This window comes from Tachyglossus aculeatus, chromosome 1 (genome assembly GCF_015852505.1).
Source record: "Tachyglossus aculeatus isolate mTacAcu1 chromosome 1, mTacAcu1.pri, whole genome shotgun sequence".
Classification (NCBI taxonomy): Eukaryota; Metazoa; Chordata; class Mammalia; order Monotremata; family Tachyglossidae; genus Tachyglossus; species Tachyglossus aculeatus.
The window spans coordinates 102,860,298-102,879,444 of NC_052066.1; the positions used below are offsets into that span (position 1 = coordinate 102,860,298).

General features: G+C 44.1%; 1 protein-coding gene across 1 annotated transcript in view; it reads right to left on the reverse strand.

Moving 5' to 3' along the window:
* Positions 1-17,230, reverse strand: part of LOC119931984 (ceruloplasmin) — a 68,144-nt gene extending 50,914 nt beyond the window's left edge. The window contains exons 1-2 of the mRNA XM_038750815.1: positions 17,039-17,230; positions 2,287-2,537 (exon numbers count right to left, since the gene is read on the reverse strand). Of these exons, the coding sequence (XP_038606743.1) occupies positions 2,287-2,537; positions 17,039-17,187 (400 nt within the window). The 5' untranslated portion in view covers positions 17,188-17,230. The remainder of the gene's footprint in view (positions 1-2,286; positions 2,538-17,038) is intronic.
* Between the last annotated feature and the right edge of the window lie 1,917 nt (positions 17,231-19,147).

Here is a 19,147-nt window from a genome sequence, read left to right on the forward strand (position 1 = left end):
TTCAATCGTATTTCATGCATTCATTCAGTTGTATTTATTGAGCACTTACTGTGTGCAGCACACTGTAATCAATCAATCAATCAATCATATTTATTGAGCGCTTACTGTGTGCAGAGCACTGTACTAAGCGCTTGGGAAGTACAAGTTGGCAACATATAAGCTCTTGGGAGAGTACAATATAACAATATAAGAGGAAGCAGCGTGGCTTGGTGGAAAGAGCACGGGCTTGGGAGTCAGAGGTTGTGGGTTCTAATCCCCACTCTGTCACTTGTCAGCTGTGTGATTTTGGGTAAGTCAATTCTCTGTGCCTCGGTCCCCTCATCTGTAAAATGGGGATTAAGACTGTAAGCCCCACATGGGACAACCTGATTACCTTGTATCTACCCCAGTGCTTAGAACAGTGCTTGGCACAAGTAAGCGCTTAACAAATACCATCTTTATTATTATTAAGAGAAGCAGCATGGCTCAGTGGAAAGGGCAAGGGCTTGGGAGCCAGAGGTCATGGGTTCTAATCCCGGCTCCGCCACTTGTCAGCTGTGTGACTTTGGGCAAGTCACTTAACTTCTCTGGGCCTCAGTTACCTCATCTGTAAAATGGGGATTAAGACTGGAAGCCCCACATGGGACAACCTGATTACCTTGTATCTACCCCAGTGCTTAGAACAGTGCTTGACACATAGTAAGCGCTTAACAAATACCATCATTATTATTATTAAGAGAAGCAGCATCTATCAATGGAAAGGGCACGGGCTTGGGAGCAGAGGTCATGGGTTCTAATCCCGGCTCCACCACTTGTCAGCTGTGTGACTTTGGGCAACTCACTTAACTTCTCTGGGCCTCAGTTACCTCATCTGTAAAATGGGGATTAAGACTGTAAGCCCCACGTGGGACAACCTGATCACCTTGCATCCCCCCACAGCACTTAGAACGGTGCTTTGCACATAGTAAGCACTTAACAAATGCCATTATTATTATTATTCCCTGCCCACAAAGAGCTTATAGTCTAGAGGGGGAGACAGACATTAATAGCAATTAATATATTGTGTAATATATTCGATGATATTAATATAATACAATGCTGTGCTATAGTGTCGGAACGCAGCTGCTGAAGTCTTCCCTACCCACATTAACCAGCTATCGTCCAGGATTCCCGCTGGACCTGTCTCCTTGTTGAATGCTCCAAGTGGTTCTCCTCTCAGAGGACTTCATCACCACGCTCTAGCCCCCGCTGGCAGAACCGGCACCAGAATCTATGTTGCCTGACCCACACAGCCACACTCTTTTCATTGTTGCCAATTTGGACTTCCCAAGCGCTTAGTACAGTGCTCGGCCCACAGCGCTCAATAAATACGATCAAATGAATGAATGAATGGACCAATGGCAGGACTAGGAATAATGATAATACATTGGCACAGTTTCTAGACCATAAGCTCGTTCTGGGCAGGGAACATATCTAAGCAGCGTGTCTCAATGGAACGAGCATGGGCTTGGGAGCCAGAGGTCGTGGGTTCAAATACCGACTCCACCTCTTGTCAGCTGTGTGACTTTGGGCAAGTCACTTAACTTCTCTGTGCCTCAATTACCTCATCTGTAAAATAGGGATGACAGTGAGCCCCACGGTGATGAGGCAACCTGATCACCTTGTATCCTCCCCAGTGCTTAGAACAGTGCTTTGCACATAGTAAGCGCTTAACAAATGCCATCATTCTTCTTCTTCTCATTATTATTATTACTAACTCTGTTATATTGTACTTTCCCAAGTGCTTAGTACAGTACTCTGCACACAGTAAACACTGAATAATTACCACCGGCTGATTAATTGATAAAGCATGAGTGAAACATCATGTTGGCTTTACAAAGAACTAGATGGAGTTCATGAAGCAGCATGGCGTAATGGATAGAGCACGGGCCTGTGAGTCAGTAGGTCCTGGGTTCTAATTCCGTCTCTGTCATTTGTCTGCTGTGTGACCTGGGGCAAGTCACTTCACTTCTCTGTGCCTCAGTTACTTCATCTGTAAAATGGGGATTGAGACTGTAAGCCCCACGTGGGATAAGGGACTGCATTCAACCCGATTTGCTTGTATCCACCCCCGTGCTTAGTACAGTGCCTGGCACATAGTAAGCGCTTAACAAACACCATAATCATTACGGAGTTTCTGCCCGGTGGAGGGGCGGGGGTGTGTGGGTGGGAGGAAGTTCCTTTAGCACAGTTCCCATTTGAATGAGTTACGTACTGAGGGCAGAGAGATGCATTTCCCATGTGGAAAGGTCCCCAAGAAGGCCTTACCTTCGTATTCCTTCGTATAGGTCATTCCGTGTGGGTGAAAACTGTAACCCCGCGAGGCGGAGTTCTTCAGGTGAACAAAAACGGTGTCTCCGGTCTCGGCTCTAATCACGGGGCCTAAAAACCCCAGCCACAGTGGCTTCCCAACTGGCTTCTTGAAGGAGTCATCTGTGTACTGGACATAAATGGCCTTCTTATACGTGCTCCCTATCCTGTGCTGGCTTCTCTGCAGGTAGGTCTCGGGATCCAGTTCTCTGTACCAACAAGCAGAAGTTGCCTTCAAAATGCATCATTTTTAGAAAAACCTTTCAACAGCACAGAGCACTGTCACCACACACCAGGCCTAATAGACCTTTCTGATGGTCCCGGGCCATCCCTTTTAGACTGTGAGCCCACTGTTGGGTAGGGACTGTCTCCATATGTTGCCAACTTGTACTTCCCAAGCACTTAGTACAGTGCTCTGCACTCAGTAAGCGCTCAATAAATACGATTGATTGATTAATTGATCCCTCACCCATGCTGCTCTCTCAGGCTGAAACTCCCTTCCCACCCAAATCCAACAGATACCACAGCTCTTCCTCATTTTAAAGTCCTCCTAAAATATCATTTCCTCCGACAACTCTGTCCCAGTTTACTCCCAGCATCTCAAACACCAGCCCAATTTTTGTTGTTGTTGTCTTATCTGTCGAGTCGTGTTGGACCCATAGTGACGCCATGGACACAGAACGCCCCATTTCCATCTGCAATCGTTCTGATAGTGTACCCATAGAGTTTTCTTGGTAAAAATATGGAAGGACTTTACCATTAATAATAATGGCATTTATTAAGAGCTTACTATAATAATGCAAAGCACTGTTCAGGCTACAAGATGATCAGGTTGTCCCACGGGGGGCTCACAGTCTTCATTCCCATTTCACAGTTGAGGTAACTGAGTCACAGAGAAGTTAAGTGACTTGCCCAAAGTCACATAGCTGACAATTGGCAGAGTCAGGATTTGAACCCACGACCTCTGACTCCAAAGCCCAGGCTCTTTTCCACTAAGCCACGGTGCTTATCTGCACATTGCCTCCTTCTGCACAGTAAATGAATCTCTGCCCTTGACTCTCTCCCATGCTGCTGCTGCCCAGCACAGGGGAGTTATAATAATAATGGCATTTATTAAGCGCTTACTATGTGCAAAGCACTGTTCTAAGCACTGGGGAGGTTACAAAGTGATCAGGTTGTCCCACATGTGGCTCATAGTCTTAATCCCCATTTTACAGATGAGGTAACTGAGGTACAGAGAAGTTAAGTAACTTGCCCAAAGTCACACAGCTGACAATTGGTGGAGCCGGGATTTGAACCCATGACCTCTGACTCCAAAGCCCGGGCTCTTTCCACTGAGCCACGCTGCTTCTCTACCTACTTAGCTACCTAATAATAATAGTTGTGGTGTTTGTTAAGTGAAACAGCGTGGAAGGGGATGCACATTAAGGAGAAGCAGCGTCGCTCAGTGGAAAGAGCCCGGGCTTTGGAGTCAGAGGTCAGGGGGTCAAATCCCGGCTCCGCCAATTGTCAGCTGTGTGACTTTGGGCAAGTCACTTCACTTCTCTGGGCCTCAGTTACTTCATCTGTAAAATGGGGATTAAGACTGTGAGCCCCCCGTGGGACAACCTGATCACCTTGTAGCCTCCCCAGTGCTTAGAACAGTGCTTTGCACATAGTAAGAGCTTAATAAATGCCATTATTATTAAGTGCTTACTACGTGCCAGGCACTGTACTAAGCTTTGAGGTAGATACAAGGTAATTGGATTAGACACAGATCCTGTCCCAGATAGGGCTCACCATCTTTATCCCCATTTTACAGGGGAGGTAACTAAGGCACAGAGAAGTTGAGTGACTTGCACAAGGTGACACAACAGATGGGTGGCGAAGCCGGGATTAGAACCCAGGTCCTTCCGACTCCCAGGCCTGTGCTCTAGCCACCAAGCCATGCTGCCTCCCTAGCACTTATGCAACTTATACAATTTATAACTCTAGTACTTATATAACTAGGAGCCTAATGGAGAGATCATAGGCCTGGGAAGCAGAGGACCTGGGTTCTAGTCCCAGCTCTGACACTTGTCTGCTGTGTGACCTCGGTCAAATCAATCAATCAATCATCAATTGTATTTATTGAGCGCTTACTGTGTGCACAGCACTGTACTAAGCACTTGGGAAGTACAAGTTGGCAACATATAGAGACAGTCCCTACCCAACAGTGGGCTCATAGTCTAAAATCACTTCCCATCTCTAAGCCTCAGTGTCCTCATCTGTACAATGGAGATGAAATACCGTGATCCCAAGGTGGACAGGGATTGCGTCTAATTTGATTGTGTCCCCCAGTGTTTAGCACAGAGCTTGGCACAAAGTAGGCACTTAACAATAGCTTCTTGTGTGCGGGAAACACACCTACCAATTCCTTTATAGTGTACTCTCCCAAACATTTATTTATTCATTCATTCATTCATATTATTCATTCATATTATTCATTCATATTATTCATTCATATTTATTGAGTGCTTACTGTGCAGAGCACTGTACTAAGCGCTGGGAAGTACAAGTTGGCAACATATGGAGACGGTCCCTACCCAACAACGGGCTCACAGAAGGGGGAGACAGACAACAAAACAAAACATGTAGACAGGTATCAAGTCATCAGAATAAATAGAATTAAAGCTAAATGCACATCATTAACAAAATAAATAGAATAGTAAATATGTACAAATAAAATAAATAGAGTAATAAATCTGTACAAACATATATACAGGTGCTGTGGGGAGAGGAAGGAGGTAGGGCGGAGGGGATAGGGAGGAGGAGAGGAAAAAGGGAGCTCAGTCTGGGAAAAAGGGGCCTCAGTCAGTATTTAGCACAGTGCTCTGTGCACAGTAAGCACTCAATAAATACCATTGATTGATCATAATTATTAGTAGTGATACCCTTCCTCAGCTCTTGTGTCCATATCTGCAATAGATTGTATTTTCAATTTACTCTGACAATTACTTGTAAATTTTTTTCTGCATGACTCCCTCATTAAACTCCTAGTGGGAAAGGAATAGGTTTTCTACTTCCTCAAGCACATAATAGGGGCAACAAACTTAGTGAGTGTTCAATCCGGCTCCACCACTTGTTAGCTGTGTGACTTTGGGCAAGCCACTTAACTTCTCTGTGCCTCAGTTACCTCATCTGTAATATGGGGATTAAGACTGTGAGCCCCACATGGGACAACCTTGATTACCTTGTATCTCCCCAGTGATTAGAACAGTGCTTGGCACATAGTAAGCACTTAACAAAAGCCAACATTATTATTATTTTTGGAAATTGTTCTAAGTGGGAAATTTCTGTTTCTACCCAGTGTGTATTATTGATCAAATCTCTCCTACCCCAGGGATTACCAGGTTGGACACAGTCCCTGACTCTTATGGGGCTCACGGTCTAAATAGGAGGGAGAACAGGCATTGAACCTCCATTTTGCAGATGAGGAAACTGAGGCACAGAGAAGTAAGTGACTTGCCCAAGGTCACACGGCAGATAAATGGCAGAGCTGGGATCTGAATCCCAGTCCTTTGACTCTCAGTCCCATGCATGTTCTTTTCTAGACTGTGAGCCCACTGTTGGGTAGGGACCGTCTCTATATGTTGCCAACTTGTACTTCCCAAGCGCTTAGTATAGTGCTCTGCACACAGTAAGCGCTCAATAAATACGATTGATTGATTGATTCCACTAGGTCACACTGTTTCCTTAGCCCCTCAGCAGCACCACGGCGGGGTAGGAGTTGGACAAGGGTGGTTTGGGGAGTTGGCTGCTAGAGAAGATGACCTCTCTTCCTGTCCTTCATTCCTTGATAACTGACTGGTGATGATAATTTAATAATAATAATAATAATCTTGGTATTTGTTAAGCGCTTACTATGTGCCAAGCACCATATGAAGCACTGAGGAATACAAAATAAATCAGATTGTTGGATACAGTCCCTGTCCTACACAGGGCTAACCGTCTTAATCCCCATTTTACAGATGAGGTAATGAGAGATTGAAAAATGAAATGACTTTCCCAAGGTCACACAGCAGACATGTGGAGGAGCCGGAATTAGAACCCAGGTTCTTCTGAGTTCCAGGCCCGTGCTGTTTCCACTAGGCCATGAAATGAAGATACAGTAAGGTAATGTCTATATATATATCTGCTTCCACAGGAACTCAAATCACTGGCCTACACAGGGCTAACCATCTTAATCCCCATTTTACAGATGAGGTAATGATGGATTGAAAAATGAAATAACTTTCCCAAGGTCACACAGCAGGCATGTGGAGGAGCTGGAATTAGAACCCAGGTTCTTCTGAGTTCCAGGCCCGTGCTCCATGAAATGAAGATGCAGTAAGGTAATGTCTATATATATATCTGCTTCCACAGGAACTCAAATCACTGGCTCCCCTATCCCTTTGTCAATTTCATACCACTAACCCCAGACCCTGGATTACTTCCACAGCCGCCTCCTTCACTCTGGTGCATGAGCCACTGAGTGCTGCTAAAGGAAATCATGCCGACCTAATCCACTTCAAGTTCATCCTTGTGTGCTTTAACTCTGCCTTCTCCTCTGCCCAGCAAAATGATTTCTTCATCCTTATTGACAACATGCCCATTGCCCTCACCAGTTGTTCCAGACATTTAACTCCTTCCTTAAACCCCTGTCCTTTGTCTTCCCCAACCCTTGTCCCTAATGACCTGGCCACTTACTTTTTTCAGAAAACTGAAACCATGAGGCATAATCTTCCTAAAAGCTCCCCTGCCCCTCTCCTGTCCCTCCCCCATCCTGCCCCTTCTTCAACTCTCCCATCTTTCCCAGCTGTATCTCAAGAGGAGATCTCCTGCCTTCTCTCAAAATCCACCCCTTCCAACTACACATCCAATCTCATCCCTTGGCACCTTATCAAAACTCCCACCCCCCCGCCCTTCTTTCCTCCCTATCTGCCATCTTCAACTGTTTGCTCTCCATTGACTTCTTCCCCACTGCTTTCAAACATGCCAATGGCTCCTCTATCCTAAAAATAACTCTCCCTTGACCCCACGGCTCCCTCCAGTTATCCTCCCAATTCCCTCCTACCATTCCTCTCCAAACTCCTTGAGCGAGTTGTCTACACCCGCGGTCTCAAATTCCTCTCCTCCAATTCTCTCCTTGACTGCCTCCAATCTGGCTTCCCTCTCCTTCACTGCACAGAAACCACTCTCTCATAGGTCACTGTCAGTCTCATTCTTACCAAAGCCAACAGCCTCTACTCCATCCTAATTCTGCTCCTTGACCTATCAGCCCCCTTCGATACTGTTGACCATACCCTTCTCCTGGAAACATTATCTAATCTTGGCTTCACTGACACTGTCCTCTCCTAGCTCTCCTCCTATCTCTCTGGTCACTCATTCTCAGTCTCTTTCATGGGCTCCTCCTCTGCCTCCCACCCCTTAACTCTGGTGGTCCCTCAAGGTTCAGTTCATCATTCCTCATCTACATCCCCTCCCTTGGAGAACTAGTTCGCTCACATGGCTTCAACTACTATCTCTATGCGGATGATTCCCAAATCTATGTCTCCAGCCCTGATATCTCTCTCTCTCTGCAGTCTCAGATTTCCTCCTGCCTTCAAGGCATCACTACTCGGATGTCCCACTCACACCTCAAACCTAACATATCTAAAACAGAACTCCTTATTTTCCCACCCAAACCTTGTCCTTCCACTTTATTTCCCATCACTGAAGATGGCACCACCATCATTCCTCTCACATGCCTATAACCTTGGCATTATCCTGAACTCCTTTCTCTTATTCAGCCCACATATTCAATTTGTCACTGAATCCACCCATTTCAAGCTTCACAAAATCACTAAAATCAACCCTTTCATCTCCATCCAAACTGCTACCACATTAATTGAAGAACTTAACCCATCCCACCTTGATTACCACATGAGCTTCCTTGCTGACCTCCCTGCCTCCTGTCTCTCCCCGCTCCACTCCATACTTCACTTGGCTGCCTGGATCATTTTTCTATAAATACGTTAAATCCGTGTTTCCCCAATCCTCAAGAACCTCCAGTGGTTGCCCATCCACTGCCACATCAAACAGAAACTCCTTACCGTTGGCTTTAAAGCACTCAATCATCTTGCCCCTTCATACTTCACCTCGCCACTCTCCTAATACAACCCAGCCCACACATTTAAACCCCCTAATGCCAACCTTCTCACTGTACCTCACAGCGTATGGGCATGGAATATTTCTGTTATATTGTTATATTTTACTCTCCCAAGTGCTTAGTACAGTGCTCTGCACACAGTAAGTGCTCAATAAATGCAATTGACTGACTGACTGACTGCCATGAGAGAGATAGGAGTCGAGAAGGAATGGAAGAACAGGCATCAATTCCGTAACTGTTGGAGAAGGCTGTGTTGAGAAGTAGCATGACATAGTAGAAAGAGCATGGGCCTGGGAACCAGAATACCTGGGTTTGATTCCCATTTCTGCCCTTTTTCCTGCTGGATGACCTCGGGCCAGTCACTTAAGTTCCCATTGACTCAGTTTACTCATCTGTAAAATGGAGATTCATCACCTGCTCTCCGTCCTACTTTCATTCATTCATTCAATAGTATTTATTGAGTGCTTACTGTGTGCAGAGCACTGTACTAAGCGCTTGGGAAGTATAAGTATTCTACTTAGATAGTGAGCCTTATGGGGGACAGCCCTGTGGCAGGCCTGACTATTTTGCATCTACCTAAGCGCTTGGTACATAGTAAACGTTTAACAAATACAATTATTATTATGTACCTGTAGGTCTGCTAGTATAGCCAAGGGTGATCCCCAGGAATAGCAGAAACTACTTTCCTGAATTGGACAGGGCCAGAACAGCTGAAAATCAAACTCTTCAGTATAAAACCAGACAAATGGCCAGCCAAAACACTGCCCATCTCGGCTCCCTATCCATTCTCTTTCCCCTTTCCCAACCACATTAAGCTCCAGAAACATTCAGACAAATGCCCAAGCCCTAAATTAGAAGCCCTGAGATTTTCTAATTGAGTTTTCCACTCTATAATGTACTCTCTACACTAAGAGCTACTATTTGTGTTTGCCTGCTGGAAACATTCCAGAAAATGCCTCTGCTTGGAAAGATACAAAAGCAGCTTTCAAAGGTTTCTGCTGACTCCAGCATTCCCCTGGGGTTTACTCCTTCCTTTCTCTCCCTTTCTATAAAACTGGGAAAGAAAACAAAACCCAAGCCAAAACAGTGAATCCATATTCCCTTGTATGCTGCCCTGGGCTCCAGAGTGGGACACATTTGCGTATATTCTGCCTCTAGAAGAGCATCAAAAGGTTACCAAATGGTTTTGGTTCCATTTGAAAGTGCAGAACCAAAGTTCAGTTACTGGAAGCTTGCAGGAAGTTTGGGCAGCCAAATATTCAATCAGGGGTGCCCACTCCTGTGGCTCAGGCTGCTGAATAAATAATTCACGTTGCACCCAAGCTCTTCCTGTTGACAGCTGAACTGTGCAACTTCCCTGAAGAAAACAATAGGCCCTGTTAGCACAATCGCTAACCATTCTCGATCTAGTGATGAACTTTCGGTTAGAGTTAAAAAAAAAAAGTCAGAGGCATCGTGCCTTCCCAGGGGCTCAGGATTCGGGAAAGGAGCTTCACTGAACCCAAATGTGCCCTTGAGGCTTTATTGTAATTATGGTACTTATTAAGCACTTACTATGTGTCGAGCACCATTCTAAGCACTGGGGAAGATACAGGTTAGTCAGACTGGACAAAGTCCCTGTCCCACATAGGGTTCACATTCTCCATCCCCCTTTTTTAGTTAAGTTACTGAAAAGTTAAATTCATTGTCATATTTATTGAGCACTTACTGTGTGCAGAGCACTGTACTAAGTGCTTAAATAATATTAATAATAAAAATGGCATTTATTAAGTGCTTACTATGTGCAAGGCATTAAATGATTTGCCCAAGGTGACACAGCAGACATGTGACAGTGTGGGGATTAGAACCCAGGTCCTTCCGATTCCCAGGCCTGAGCTCTATCCACTAAGCCATGCTGCTTATGTTAGACCAGTGGGTTTCCTTCTCTCTGTGTCATTTAGCTCCAGTTTTGGGGCCCACAGATAACACAGGCCGGGCCACAGGCCTCCATGGAGAAATAATAATAGTGGCATTTTTTCTGGTTTTTTTTTTATAGTATTTGCTAAATGCTTACTATGTTCCAGGTACCGTACTAAGGGATGGGTAGATCAATCAATCAATCATATTTATCGAGCACTTACTATGTGCAAAGCACTGCACTAAACACTTGGGAGAGTACAATACAACAGAATTAGCCAACATGTTCCCTGCCCATAGATACAAGCACATTTAGTTGGACACAATCCCCATCCCACATGGATCTCAGGGTCTTAATATCCAGTTTACAGATAACTGGGGCACTGAGAAATGAAATGACTTGTCCAAGGTCATGCAGAAAAGTGGTGGAACTCAGGTCCTTCTGATTCCCAGACCTGTGGTCTGGCCACTAGCTCACACTGCTCCCTAAGTGTTCAGTGCTTATTATGTGCCCAAAACTATACTAAGTGCTGGATAATGAGATAATCCGGTCCCACAGGGACTCACAGTCTAGACAGGAGGGAGAACAGATATTGGATCCCCATTTTTCAGATGAAGGAACTGAGGCACAGAGAAGTGAAGTGACTAGTCTGAGGCCATATAGCAGGTAAGTGGCAAAGCCAGGTTTAGAACTCAGGTCCTCTGACACCCAAACCCATGCTCTTTCTAGTAGGGCACACCACTTCTCAAGATAGGGAAATAGAGATGATTAGGCCGATCATTCAGGCCATTAAGTGTCTGGTTATCTGGACACTATTAAGTGTCCAGTTAGTTAAGAGCTTAGTGCAATGATCTGCATAGAGTAAGCCCTCAATAAATACCACTGATTGATTATCTGAGACAAAAGAAATGCTTTGCTTAAATTACTCATAGTTGTCTCAGTTCTCTCCTGCCAGGCTCCCCGTAGATGCAGAGGCTACTGATGGGTGGGTCTTGAGTGCAAATCCAAGAATTACAGCCAGTTCTTGTGTTATGCCGATTATGCAATATAAAGTAATGATGTCATATGGAGATTTTTTTAAGGAAATCTGCTCCTGAGGGTGTGGAGGGGGATTCCTTTACTTCAGAGCCACTGCATTCCTATCTCATGTCTGTATATGTCTCAGCAGCCGAGAAGTAGCATGGCATAAAGAATAGAGCAAGGATTTAGGAGTCAGAAGGGCATGGGCTCTAATCCCAGTGTCTCTACTTGTCTGCTGTGTGACCTCGGGCAAGTCACTTAACTTCTCTGTGCCTTAGTTATCTCAACTGTAAAATGGGGATTAAGACTGTGAGCCCCATGTAGGATATGAACTGTGTCCAACCTGATTTTCTTGTAGCTACTCCAGTGCTTAATCCGGTGCTTAGCACATGCTAAGGGCTTAACAAATACCATTTTTTTTTTTTAAGTGTCTCAGCTGGAGCTGATGCAGGAGGAGACTGGGGTTTAAAACCAATATATTGGGTGTAGAGGTGGCTTTGCCATATAGGACAGGGGACATGCCGGCTGGAAACCAGACCGTCTGTTGTAAAGCTGGACGAATAGTCACCCTACTCACAGACTAGCTGGTGGAGACAGAAAATCGAAGGCCCAGTTTGGATAGCTTAATATGAGGGTGGAGGTTGGGGGTCTCGGGGTGAGGGGCTGGACTCTGACTGATCACACCCTCTATTTTTCCTTAAAAAAAGGGCAAAGTGGGATGGGGGTTGGGGAAGTGGAGACAAGGAATGTGTCTGTTTATTCTTATATTGTACTCCCCAACGCCCTTAGTATAGTGCTCTGCACACAGTAGGCACTCAATAAATATGATTGAATTGAATCGAACAGTGCTAACTGCAGGGGGGCTGGAGAGGCCTTTCCCTAAATGGAATTATGAGCCAAATTTTACAGTTGGGCCACATAATACTTACTAGGCTTAGGGCAAAATTAGATGAAAATAATGTAATCCTCACCCACCAAGAGTTTGCAATACAGTTTAAAGAGACAAAGGTGAACTAAACCCAGACGAAAAGTGGTGAGAAAAGCATGATACTTATGGAGGTAAATTTTTTTTTGTTTTTATCAATTTTTCTTTTCCGCAGGTGGTGGATTGGGTTTTTGAAAACGTAAAGGGAGTATGTGAGTTGGAGATGGAGTTGGAGAAGCAGCGTGGCCCAGTGGAAAAGAGCCCGGGCTTTGGAGTCAGAGGTCATGGGTTCAAATCCCAGCTCCGCCACTTGTCCGCTGTGTGACTTTGGGCAAGTCACTTCACTTCTCTGTGCCTCCGTTACCTCATCTGGAAAATGGGGATTAAAACTGTGAGCCCCCTGTGGGACAACCTGATCACCTTGTAACCTCCCCAGTGCTTAGAACAGTGCTTTGCACATAGCAAGCATTCTCGACTGTGAGCCCACTGTTGGGTAGGGACCGTCTCTATATGTTGCCAACTTGTACTTCCCAAGCGCTTAGTACAGTGCTCTGCACACAGTAAGCACTCAATAAATACAATTGAATGAATGAATGAATGAGAGGAAACAACAGGAAGAGTAAAAAAAAGTGTTAAAAAACGAGGTACTTAAATCTGCTGATTTCCAGGCTCATGTCATATTGAATAGTTCTGGTAACACTGCCATTAGATTTTATTTTATTTTATTTTTTTAATGGTATTTGTTAAGCACTTACTATGTGCCAGATACTACAGTACGCATTGGATAGATACAAACTAATGAGTTTGGACACAATCCATATCACACATAATAATAATAATAATAATAATAATAATAATAATAATGATGGCATTTGTTAAGCACTTACTATGTGCAAAGCACTGTTCTAAGTGCCAGGGTGGATGCAAGGTGATCAGGTTGTCCCACATGGGGCTCACATTCTTAATCCCCATTTTACAGATGAGGTAACTGAGGCCCAGAGAAGTGAAGAGACTTGCCCAAAGTCACACAGCTCTTAAGTGGCAGAGCCAGGATTAGAACCCATGACCTCTGACTCCCAAGCCCAGGCTCTTTCCACTGAGCCACGCTGCTTCTCTACCTCTCCTGACCTCTGACATGGGCCTCACAGTCTTAATCCTCATTTTGCAGATGAGGTAACTGAGGCACAGAGTAGTTAAGCCGCTTACCCAGTGTCACACAACAGACAAATGACAGAGCCAGGATTAGAACCCAGGTACTCTGACTCCCGAGCCCACATTCTATCTACTAAGGCCACGCTGTTTCCATTCGAGCCAATAAAGACAGGGAGAGGCTCAGCAGGGTTCCTTCAATTTTTGCCCTTCTCTTTGGGCCAAAATAAAGAGGCATGAATACTGTAAACACAGGCACAGTCCTATGAGTTTTAAAAAGCTCATAAACAGGAAGACTGTGTTAGCTACCCTGCTGAAAGCGGTTTCTGTGTGGTCCAATAGAAGCAAAATTTTAGATGAGCAGAAATGATGAGCTTCAAGCCGGACTCTTCCACCTCACTGTATGCAGGGATCTTGTTTTGTTATCAATCAGTGGAATTTATGAGCCTTTACTGTGTGCACAGCCCTGCACTAAGTGGTTTATTTAAATGTGATTTGGTTAGCACTTACTGTGTACCAGAACTGTGCTCTATCCACTAAGCCATGTTACTACTAGATGTTTGCAGTCATGCTAGTGACTTCAAGTAGTGCAGAAGACTTGAATTCAAGTAGACTTGAATTATCTAATGGTAAATTGAAATGGATCCTAATCACTCTATTTAAGTGAGTCAAAATACTTCAAAGGTAAGGCTGAAGTCAAGGCTAAATGCGCAGGGTTCATTCATTCACTCATTCAATCATATTTATTGAGAGCTTACTGTGCGCAGAGCACTGTACTAAGAGCTTGGGAAGTACAAGTCGGCAACATATAGAGATGGTCCCTACCCAACAATGGGATCGCAGTCTAGAAGGGGGAGACAGACAACAAAACAAAACATGTAGACAGTGTCAAAATCATCAGAACAAATAGAATTATAGAGTGAGAGCACTGTAAGAAATTTTAATATTTAAATTCAAGAGCCCCAGAGTGCTATCAATTGATCAATCAATCAATGGTACTTGTTGAGCACTTACTATATGCAGAGTACTGTAGTATGCACTTGGGAGTGTATAATACCAAAGAATAAATACAGACGATCCTTGCCCACAAAGAATTTACAGACTAGAGCGGGAGACAGGCATTAAAATATATGGATCATGTGCATAAATGCTGTGTGCCTGGGAGGGGGGGGATATCAAAGTGCTTAAGGAGTGCTAAGAGAAGAGGTAGGAATGGAAGAACTTGCACTAGGATCTGTGTTTAACACTAAATATTGATCCCACCCTCATCCCCACAGCACTTACAAATATATTAATGGCCTTCTCCCCCTCTGGACTGTAAGCTCCTTGTGGGCAGGGAATGTGCCTACCAACTCTGAAGGCCTCCTCCAGGAGGCCTTCCCAGACTGAGCCCCCTTTTTCCTCTCCCCCCATCCCTCCCGCCCTACCTCCTTCCCCTCCCCACAGCACTTGTATATATTTGTACAGATTTATTACTCTATTTTACTTGTACATATTTACTATTCTATTTATTTTGTTAATGATGTGCATATAGCTTTAATTCTATTCATTCTGTTGATTTTGACACCTGTCTACATGTTTTGTTTCGCTGTCTGTCTCCCCCTTCTAGACTGTGAGCCCGTTGTTGGTAGGGACCGTGACTGTATGTTGCCGACTTTTACTTACCAAGTGCTTAGTGAAGTGCTCTGCACACAGTAAGCGCTCAGTAAATACAATTGAATGAATGAATGAACTCTGTTGTACTGTACACTCCCATGCATGAAGCAGTGTGTCTTAGTGAATAGAGCACGAGCCTAGGAGTTAGAAGGACCTGGGTTCTAATCCCAACTCCGTCACTTGTCTACCATGTGACTTTGGGCAAGTCATTTCATTTCTCTGTGCCTCAGTTGCCTCATTTGTAAAACGGAGATCGAGACAGTGAGCCCCACATGGGACAGGGACTGTGTCCAACTTGATTTGCTTGTATCTACCCCAGCCCTTAGTACAGTGCGTAGCACATAGTAAGTGCTTAACAAATACCATAATTTGCTATTTTTATAATTATTAGTACGTTACAAAAGGTGCTGAATATGATATGGAGAAATAACATTTGAAAATTAAGTACTCATATATAAAAATCTAATGCAAAGTCTTTTTATTCTTTCATATTTACATCGCTGTTGATCATATTACAATATTTTTGGGTTTTTATCACTTTAAATTATATTTATATTGTTTTGGTCTTTTTATTTTAGGAATGTATCTATTCACTTTACACTATATCTAAGGGAAACTAAATTTTGTTGAATGTTCTTTGGTTTAACCCTCTCCATGGAACATTTTCAGAGTGAATAATCTGCTAGAAATTTCAATAACAGACTGACCGTCAGACAGGTTCATCTGTTCTTCAGCTTCTACAGTAGGTGCAACAACAGCATTTGCTAAGTGAAGTGGTCATCGCCATTCTAATCTCATTGCTATTGATTACATAATAAATAACAAGTTGATACTTTAGCTCCTGAAGAATACTTCAGCGAAAAACGAATTCATCACATTTGTTCATGCCTTTCCTCTCGCCTGGAGCACCCTCCAATCTCAGCTCCTCCAAACCATATTCGTGTCCTCCTTTAAAGTCAATCAATCAATCAATCATATTTACTGAGGGTTTAACATGTACAGAAAGCTTAACTAAATGCTTGGGAAAATAGATTCCCTGCCCACAACGAATCAATTAATCAAAGGCATGTACTGAGTGCTTACTTTGAGCAGAGCACTGCACTAAGCACTTGAGACAATACAATACGGTAGAGTAGGTAAACACAATCTCTGTCCCCAAAGATTTTACAGTCTAACTCTGTAAAAGCCCTCTTAAAAGTGGCTTCTTCCAGGAGGCATATCCAGGCCAATCCCCCTCTATCTTGGTCATGTACTTTCTGTTCATTTCTTTATTTACTCATTCATTTATTTATAAGCAGTGTGACTTAGAGGAAAGAGCACAGCCTGGGAGCCAGAGGACTTAGGTTCTAAGAAGCAGCATGGTGCAGTGGGTACAGCTTGGGAGACAGAAGGTAATGGGTTCTAATCCCAGCTTCGCCACTTGTCTGCTGTGTGACCTTGGACAAGTCACTTGACTTCTCCGTGCCTTAGTTACCTCATCTGCAAAATGGGGATTGAGACTCTGAGCCCAATGTAGGATAGGGACTGTGTCCAACCTGATTTGCTTATATCCACCCCAGCGCTTAGTACAGTGCCTAGCATATAGTAAGCACTTAACAAATACCACAGTTGGATCCACCACTTGCATGCTCTGAAACTGTATTTTTAATAATGAAGCAGCCATGCCTAGTGGATTTACCTTCTGAGTAGACAACAAAGCAGACCTGGTTCCAGGGAAAGGGAGAGAAAACCTAGAGGAAGAGGTGAGCTGCAGATGGGAGAGAATTCAGAGAATGTCCCCAAGAGGAAGGGGAAAATAAAGTGTTTTTTCCCAAGCAAATAATCCCCGGGAACTTCCATCCACCCCTAGCCCTTGGCTCAGTCCACTCATAAAGACTCCCACCCACACTTCTGCCATTTAATCAACGAAACTTACATGTCCTGTACAACGAGCTTCCCCTCTTTCCCAGTGGGAGCATAATTCCAAGGTGTTTCTATAATCCCGATATAGTAGTGCTTCTCTCTTCCCCGTACCGGCATCGAGCTTAAAATCAGAATGCTGCTCAGCAGTACAAACGCCTTCATTTTCCAGTTATGAGAGCTGAGAAGTGATGAGGTGAAAGTCTAAGCCGCCGGGTTTTTAAATCTGATGTTCTTCCTTTATTTGTTTTGATTGACACTATTTAATGTTTCACAATAGTAACCTCAGTTTCATCCAAACAAATCATTTTCTGATCAGCTCAGCTCTGTTTTTTTAAAGAAAACACTGACAGAAAACACCCAATCACTCCATGCCAACACACTGAGGTTTCTACTGAAAAGAAGCAAACACTAATCTCACTGATGTAGTTAAATATGCCTTCCCGAAAGTACGTTGGCACCGGGCTAACCATTCTCTCTCCTGCTCCCTCTCCATTTTAAGGGCAAAGAAAAGTCTAAATGTTTCCTCCAGTGGTGTTCTGTTTGGAGTGAAAATTAAAAAAAATGGACCAAAACATGTAGCAGGAGTATTAAGCCCAAAGGCTCAGCTGGAACATTCTTCTGTATTACCGGGACTTGGAACTTGTCCTGTTGAGCTGACTCAAGAGCAGGCGGTCTGATTGGAATGCAGTGAAAAAAATGTTTCAGTCTGTATTCAGACCACCATTCTGGAAAAGAGAACATCTCAAACTGCTCACCAGGTTGTGTGCAAACAGCTGGCGTGATTTTATGATGTTCGCAACTGTGGAATTTTACACAGCTTGACTGTAACCTTCCCATCTCTCCCTCCCCGACAGGCACAGATCTGAGCGAACAGAAGATGATTGGGAGTTCAACAAATACAGTGTTCCCCTCAGCCTGGCTCAGAATTTTTTAAAAAATGGTATTTGTTAAACGCTTTACTATGTGTCAGGCACTGTACTAAGTGTTGGGGTAGATACAAGCAAATGAGTTGGGACACAGCCACGTGCTCCACGGGGATCACAGTTTTAATTCCCATTTTTCAGATGAGGTAGCTGAGGACCAACAAAGTTAAGTCATCATCATCATCATCAATCGTATTTATTGAGCACTTACTGTGTGCAGAGCACTGTACTAAGCACTTGGGAAGTACAAGTTGGCAACATATAGAGACAGTCCCTACCCAACAGTGGGCTCACAGTCTAAAAGGGGGAGACAGAAGTCAAGTTAAGTGACTTGTCCAGGGTCTCACAGCAGTCAAATGGCAGAGGCAGGACTAGAACCCAGGCCCTCTGACTCTCAGGCCCATCCTTTACTCACTAGGCCACATTCTGAGCTTTCTATTACCATCAGCAGTTAAATTGGGTCTGCAAGGAAGTCCAGGACTGGTGGACAAAGCAATTATCCCTACTGTGAACACTTTCCACCGGAGGATCTCAAAGTACCATACAAGGATTACAAATTCTAGGAAGATGAAATCGAGTAGATTTTAGGATGGCACTGATCAGTTGCTCTTTATTTAACCCAGATATCAAATTATAGAAAATGCTTTTAAAATGCAGCACACGGTGACTTCTGTTGGACACGCGGAAAGTTTTCTAGGCCAAGATTTCTAGGTCAAACATAGATTGTCAAGAGAAGTTAAAGAGGTCCAGTACTGGAAATCTTTGAGAAAAGAAAAGACATAATCCTGTCCCAGATTATTTTAAGTTTGGACTGCTTGGAGGCAGGGGTGGCCTCTGAAAGTCCTGTCTAGCTCTAGAGATCTGCCTTCATTTCTAGATGGGGAAACTGAGGCACAGAATCATGGTGCTTCTGGGAAAGAATACCCATCTAGGGCTCTGAATGTAGCTGGGGCTGAATGGGGAAGGTTGGGAATATCACATCAAAATCCCCTGTGGCCTGCAGATGGTGCTGAGGTCTTTTAATTCCCAAGAGATGTCGGACAGCAGTGTTGCTCAGTGGAAAGAGCATGGGCTTTGGAGTCAGTGGTTGTGGGTTCAAATCCCGGCTCCACCAATTGTCAGCTGTGTGGCTTTGGGCAAGTGACTTAACTTCTCTGGGCCTCAGTGACTTTATCTGTAAAATGGGGATTAAGACTGTG